General features: G+C 39.7%; 1 protein-coding gene across 1 annotated transcript in view; it reads right to left on the bottom strand.

Moving 5' to 3' along the window:
• Positions 1–1783: 1783 nt before the first annotated feature.
• Positions 1784–7189, bottom strand: part of IQUB (IQ motif and ubiquitin domain containing) — a 271536-nt gene continuing 266130 nt past the window's right edge. The window contains exon 13 of the mRNA XM_053719193.1: positions 1784–1946. Coding sequence (XP_053575168.1) covers positions 1821–1946 — 126 coding nt within the window. The 3' untranslated portion in view covers positions 1784–1820. The remainder of the gene's footprint in view (positions 1947–7189) is intronic.

Raw genomic sequence — 7189 nt, 5'->3', positions numbered from 1 at the left:
AACAGATTTCAATGGAAGAAAAGAACCAAAGAAATAATTTAAATATTTTACATTACAATGTTCTTCACATAGTGGAAAAATGTTCTAAGTATTTTAAAATATATATTCCTATAAATATCTATAATCTCTCTCTCTCTCTCTCTCTCTCTCTATCTATCTATCTATCTATCTATATATATATATATATATATATATATATATATTACAAACAACCAATCATATATAGATATATAAATGGAAATATATATTAACTAATAAATAGAAAATGTTCTTTTATGTGAAGAAAATTGGAATGTAAAATATGAATAACTAGTTTGTGTATAGTACGGTGTCAGGTTAGCACGCGAGTGATGGGTTAGGTTTTCCCTGAAGTCTATGGGGGAAAGAAGTTAACGTGGTCATGGTATCCAAAGTCCTGAAGTTTGCCTGTGTAATACGTGCACTAACCTGCACAAGGGTTAAAGTTTCCTTTTAGCTGTATTAGTGCTTGAGTGGGAGAGCTTAATACTGTTTAATAATTACGGCTTAATAATTTAGCCTTGAATTAGCTTTTATAAAATTTAGAAGGTAAAAGCTTCTGCTCAATTCGGATGTAAGTACAGTGTTTCTCAACCACGATCCTCAAATACCCCCAACAGCCAGGTTTTCATTATAGCTGAGCTATAGCACAGGTGAAATAATCTGATGAACAGTAACCATGGTTACTAACCTGCTCTGACCCATCAGCTGATTGTTTAACCTGTGCACTAATTCAGCTATAATGAAAACCTTGCCTGTTTGGGGACTGCAGTTGAGAAACAATGATGTAATAGAGTAGTAAAAATCGTGGCCGGACTGTTAGCCGACGGACATTTGACCGACAGACATTTGGCAGACGGACATTTGGCCGACGGATAATAGTCTGTCACACAAGTGGCTGTCAGATAACAGTCTGGCCATGAGATAGGTAGATAGATAGATTAGAAAGATAAATAGATGCAATAGATAGATACATTTGATAGATATATTCAACAGATATATAAATAGATAGATTCAATAGATAGATAATTTCACAGACAGAGAATTACAAGACGTGCAGGCTGGGACCCATGGTTAGGTTCCCAGAGGCGGTTGCGGCGCCCAAGGCTCTGATTAGAACAGAGCACTCCGGAGTGTATCTGCCCTTGGCCGAACTCTGAACATGCTTCGGCATTTTGTCCATCGGCCAAATGTCCGTCGGCCAGAATGCTGTCGGCCAAATGTCTGTCAGCAATTTGTCAGAGCACCAGTAAAAATAAATAGCTTTATTGCATTAAGTGTGCAGGGTATTACATGACTCTAAAACCCTTTATACCTGAAAGTGTTTTTTTATTTTCTATGGCAGACACTGAACATTTCACATTGAATAAATACTGATTTTATTTAAAATTCGTGTAGCATAAAAAAGAAAACATTTATTTTAATTTAACAGCACAATACAGATTTTGGATCAATGTGTACTGATAAATGTTAACTTAATCAACTTAGCAGTTTGTATAAAATATATTATTATAAATGCGTGTATATATATATATATATATATATATATATATATATATATACAGTATATAAATATATATATATATGTATGTGTGTGTGTATGTGTATATATATATATATATATATATATATATATATATATACACACACACACATAGACTATAGATAGATAGATAAATATATATTTAATACAAATGTAGCACATATAGGGATCATACTTTTTTACAAAGAGCGAATATATAGAAAATTCAAATTTGGACTTAAGACATACTGGAGATTTAAACTGACACAAAAGAAGAAGTTTATGTGGACACGTGATTGGACGTCTCTCCTCGCAGGAATGGTGCCATCTCTGGAATCTGTGAAAAATGGTTCTTGGCAAGAGTATGCCTGTGCTTGATCTTGTGAATAAAAACAATACCATACGCCTGGGGAGAAAAATAAGACGTAAGAATACACTGTAAAAAGGTAGATTTTTTTGTCTAATCTGTATGTAGTATACAATCATCTTCATAAACAATATATGTAGAGGAATATTTAAAGGGACACAAAACACAATTTTTCTTTCATGATTCAGAAATCTTTCCAATTTACTTATATTAACTAATTTGTTTTGTTCTTTTGGTATCCTTTGTTAATACTGGGAGCTAGCTGCCGATTAGTGGCTGCACAATGCACATACAGTATATGCCTCTTGCCATTGATTCTCCTGACATATTCAGCAACCTCCCAGTAGTGCATTGCTGTTCCTTCAACAAAGGATACAAAGAGAATGAAGCACATTTGATAGTATAAGTACCTTGAAAAGCTGTTTAAATTGTATGCTCTATCTGAATCAAGGAAAAAAAATGTTGGGTTTCATATCGTTTTAAGATAAACTTATTCACAATTTGCAAAAATAATAATAATAATTGAAGTCGAAGGATCTGGGGCCACCAGGAGCTATTGTATAGTGGCATATAATGTACAGTACGTGCGCTTAGGAGGCAGGGATTCTAATTGTAACTAAAATTAATGGTAACTAGTTATAAAATGTATTTTTATAATATTCAATAAAATATTAAATCCAGGTGACCAATAACTAGTTCACCTTTCAAAACACTATGGGCTAGATTACGAGTGGAGCGGTAGTTTGCGCTCCCACGTTAACTCTGCTAGAAGTAAGCTTTATCGCATCGGGTAGCGCGCGTATTACAAGTTGAAAATAAAACATTTTCACTTGCACTCTAACCTGATGCGGGCAAAAAGCAGAATTTTGAATATCTCAACCGCAATAATTTATTCCCCATAGACTTCAATGGAGCACGAAAAAAACAACCAACAAGTCGCGCAAACTCAATTGCGTTTTCTCAAGTGTGCTAACCCGACATAAAATATATTTCACATTCCAAAGTTCTTCACATTGAAGTTCAAACCGAGCATCAGAATGGGGAAGAAAGGGGATTTAAGTGACTTTGAACGTGGCATGGTTATTGGTGCCAGAAGGGCTGGTCTGAGTATTTCAAAAACTGCTGATCATCTGGGATTTTCACGCACAGCCATCTCTAGGGTTTACAGAGAATGGTCCAAAAAAGAGAAAATATCCAGTGAGCGTCAGTTGTGTGGACGAAAATGCCTTGTTGATGTCAGAGGTCAGAGGAAAATGGACAGACTTGTTCGAAATGATAGAAAGGCAACAGTAACTAACCTTGATGGAGACGGGCCACAGCAGCAGAAGACCACACCGGGTGCCACTCCTGTCAATTAAGAACAGGAAACTGAGGCTACAATTTGCACAGGCTCACCAAAATTTGACAATGGAAGATTGAAAAAACGTTGCCTGGTCTGATGAGTCTCAATTTCAGCTGCGACATTCAGATTGTAGGGTCAGAATTCGGCGTAAACAACAAGAAAGCATGGATCCATCCTGCCTTGTATCAGTCTGGTGGTGGTGGTGTAATGGTGTGGGGGATATTTTCTTGGCAAACTTTGGACCCCTTAGTACCAATTGAGCATAGTTTAAATGCCACATCCTACCTGAGTATTGTTGCTGACCATGTCTATCCCTTTATGACTACAGTGTACCCATCTTTGATGGCTACTTCCAGCAGGATAATGCACCATGTCACAAAGCTCAAATCAGCTCAAACTGGTTTCTTGAACATGACAATGAGTTCACTGTACTCCAATGGCCTCCACAGTCACCAGATCTCAATTCAATAGAGCACCTTTGGGATGTGGTGGAATGGGAGATTCAATCATGGATGTGCAGCCAACAAATCTGCAGCAACTGCGTGATGCTATCATGTCAATATGGACCAAAATCTCTGAGGAATGTTTCTAACACCTTGTTGAATCTATGCCACAAAGAATGAAGGCAAAAGGGGGTCCAACCCAGTACTGCTCTTGAAGTCCACTTCCTAGATGTCCACTCCTGGAATGTGGATGGCAGATAGACAGCAATTGTGAGCTACCGCCCACTGAACAATCCAAATCATCTCCTTCATGGCTAAGGAAATCTGAGTTTCTCCCTGAGGTGATATTGTCGGACTTGAACCTCAAAAACCAGGCTAAGGACAACTGAGGCCAAACCATCAGAGCATTGTAAATAAGCTGTTTATGGGGAGAGCAGACTCCTGACGAGTTTATAGTCCTTGCGCCTTTTAGCGAGACCCAGACTGCTCCCCATCCCAGCAGGCTGGCGTCCTTGGTTGCAATCATGCAGGAAAGTCTCTGGAAGCATGTGCCCCAGACAGATACTCCTGAGAAAACCACCACGGAAGAGAGTCTCTTGTCGACTGATCTACATCTATCCTCTAATACAGATCCGAATGTTGCCCGTTCTAATGTCTGAGCATGCAAAACTGCAGATCTCTCAAATGGAATCGAACAAAAGGAAAGATGTCCATGGCATTGACTATCAGACCAATTACCTCCATACATTGAGCCACTGATCAGAATTTTTTTTATTTTTTTATTTTATAGACAAGGAATCTATTATGGTCCCTAAGAAAACTGCCCTTGCAGCTGAAACAAGGGAACTCTTTTTCAGATTCACTTTCCAACTGGGGAACGTAGAAAAGAAAACAAGATCTCTTATTGAAAATATGGCACCTGAGCCGATATGCCGATCCAGGATTGCGCCGCTACAATTCCCCAAGACCTGATCACTGCCAAGAAATCCCCCCAGAACTTTTGAGAAAATGTAGCTGTGGCAAGGCCAAACGAAAGAGCCAGAAACTAAAAGAGTTTGTCTAGAAAGGCGAATCTCAGGAGCTGATCCCTGAAGAGGGAACATCAAGATACGCATCCTTCAGGGGTATGGTCGTCATGAACTAATCCTCTTGGACCAAAGGAAGAATGGAACAAAAGTCTCCATTATGAAGGATGGTACTCTGAGAAACCTGATGAGACACTTCAGGTCTAGAAAAGGTTGAAAAGTTCCCTTTTTTATGGGAACCACGAACAGATTTAAATAGAATCCTAGGCCCTGTTCCTTTTTTATGGGAACCACGAACAGATTTAAATAGAATCCTAGGCCCTGTTCCTTTACAGGAACTGAAACTATCACTCCCAGGGAGGAAGATCCTGAAACCATGTCAAGAACGCCTCTCTTTTTATCTGGACAGCAGATAATCTTGAAAGGAGAAAACTGCCCCTGGGAGGAAGTCTTGATCCAAGGCCCAGAAATCTGGGACATCTCGTATCCATGCTGATAAAAGAGAGAAAATCTGCCCCCGCTTGATCCGATCCCGGATCAGGGGCAAACCCTTCCTGCTGATCTAGACTCGGTTGCGGGATTCTCTGATGTCCTTTAGGACAGATCTTCTTGTCTAATGGTGGAAAAGATCCTTTTCCACTCGTAAAATCAGAAAAGAATTCTGCCAGACCAGATCCAAACAAGGGCTTACCCATGTAAGGAAGCGCCAGAAGCTTGGACTTAGAGGTAACATCAGCTGTAAAATGTGGAAGGCATTCTGCTTGACAGGGCTGTGTGGGGATCTGAACCCGTGGCTCTGTGTTTACCAAGACGTTAGTCACAATGCCCAATGGGCTAGCACAACAAAGTCAGATATCTTGTCTCCCAGATTAATAACTGTCATGGAAGCATCAGAATTAAAGGAATTGGCTAGCTTGATAGCCTTAATTCTGTAATGGATCTCCTCCATAGGAGTCAATACCAAAATAGAATCAGACAAGGTGTTGCACCAATAAGATGCCGCACTTAACACAATGGCAATACAAACTTCAAATAAGCCACCAGCTTTTTGTCCATTAGATCCTTAAAAGAGAAGCTATCCTCTATAGGAATAGTAGATCTGTTATCCAGAGTAGAAATGGCCCCTTCTACCTTAGGCACCGTGTTCCATGAAACTTTAATGGAGTCAGAGACAGGAAACATCTTCATGAAGAGGACATAAGAGAACAGAAGCGCCACATGGCCAAGCACTATATATACTTTTGAAAGATGGTATATGAGAAAAATTGCACTGACATTTGGTAAAGCACCCCTCTTGGTGCAAAAAGAGCAGGCTGGAATCTAACAGTCACCCAGCAGACTGACCTCCCGTGTGGCTCGAACTTCAGCGATACAGGATACAATATCCCAGCAAAAGGTACACCAAATATCAGGTGTATGGCAGAACAAAATGTATATAGGCGAGAAGTAAGTATAACAACTTACTTTATAAAAACATATAAAAACAAGCAATGCGTTTCTCAGTCAACTTGTGACTGTTTCATCATGCTTAATCTTAATCTTCATGAAGACAGGAGACAGGAAAAAGGAATCCCTGGTATCTCCCATTCCTGTGCTCACAGCCTGGAACAGGAAACACTTCCACAGTGGAAGGCACTTCATAGTAATCATTAAAATTACTATATTTTTTAGGGTTGACAATGACAGGAGTATCGGTGTCGTCCAAAGAAGCCAAAATCTCCTTTAGCAATACACAAAGGTGTTCAAGCTAAAATCTGAAGGATACTACTTCAGCATCAGAAGAAGGAATTATACAGTCCAAATCTGAGATTTCAGCATTAGACGCTACCGACGTATCCTCCTCATCAGACCTATGAGGAAGGGCAACCTGTGTAGCAGCAAGTGGAACAGAAACCTTACTATTTGAATCTCTAATCTAATTTTCCTCTTGCATCTTCCCTATAACATGGAAGAAAGCAGATATCCAACATCCATCATAGGTAAAAATGTAGGCTGTGACTACGGATATCATCTAAAATGCGTAAGCCTGTTTGTGCTGCGCCCACGTCTGACTCTTCCTTTCATGAATTTGCTGTGTTCCAGTTTTAACTTATACGAATAAAGTTTTCAAGTTTTTACCTATGATGGATGTCGGAGCCTCTCATTTAATATAACTACTCCAGTTTTGTCCGACACATCAGCTGTTGCTATGTACTGAAGCGGACCCAAGGTCCTATTACTCCGGAGGGGAGAGCCTTCGATTGGAGGACAAGCAGTGACGTAAGCAGTCTACACCACCGCATGAGCCATCCAGTGGAGATCCTGTGAGTCGCGCGATTTGAAGTCGGAATCTTCATGTGCGGCACAGGTTTGCTACACATCATGTAGTAACGCTGGCTGTGACAGGGCTTTGAAGCAGATGGGTGAGTGACTCTGCACTTGTTCCTATGTTGTGATATATGGATGTACTTTCACTGAATACCCAGAGGTATT

The sequence above is a fragment of the Bombina bombina genome, chromosome 6, assembly GCF_027579735.1.
Source record: "Bombina bombina isolate aBomBom1 chromosome 6, aBomBom1.pri, whole genome shotgun sequence".
NCBI lineage: Eukaryota > Metazoa > Chordata > Amphibia > Anura > Bombinatoridae > Bombina > Bombina bombina.
The sequence above is the reverse complement of the archived record's forward strand: the minus strand, read 5'-3'. Positions and strand labels throughout refer to the sequence as shown.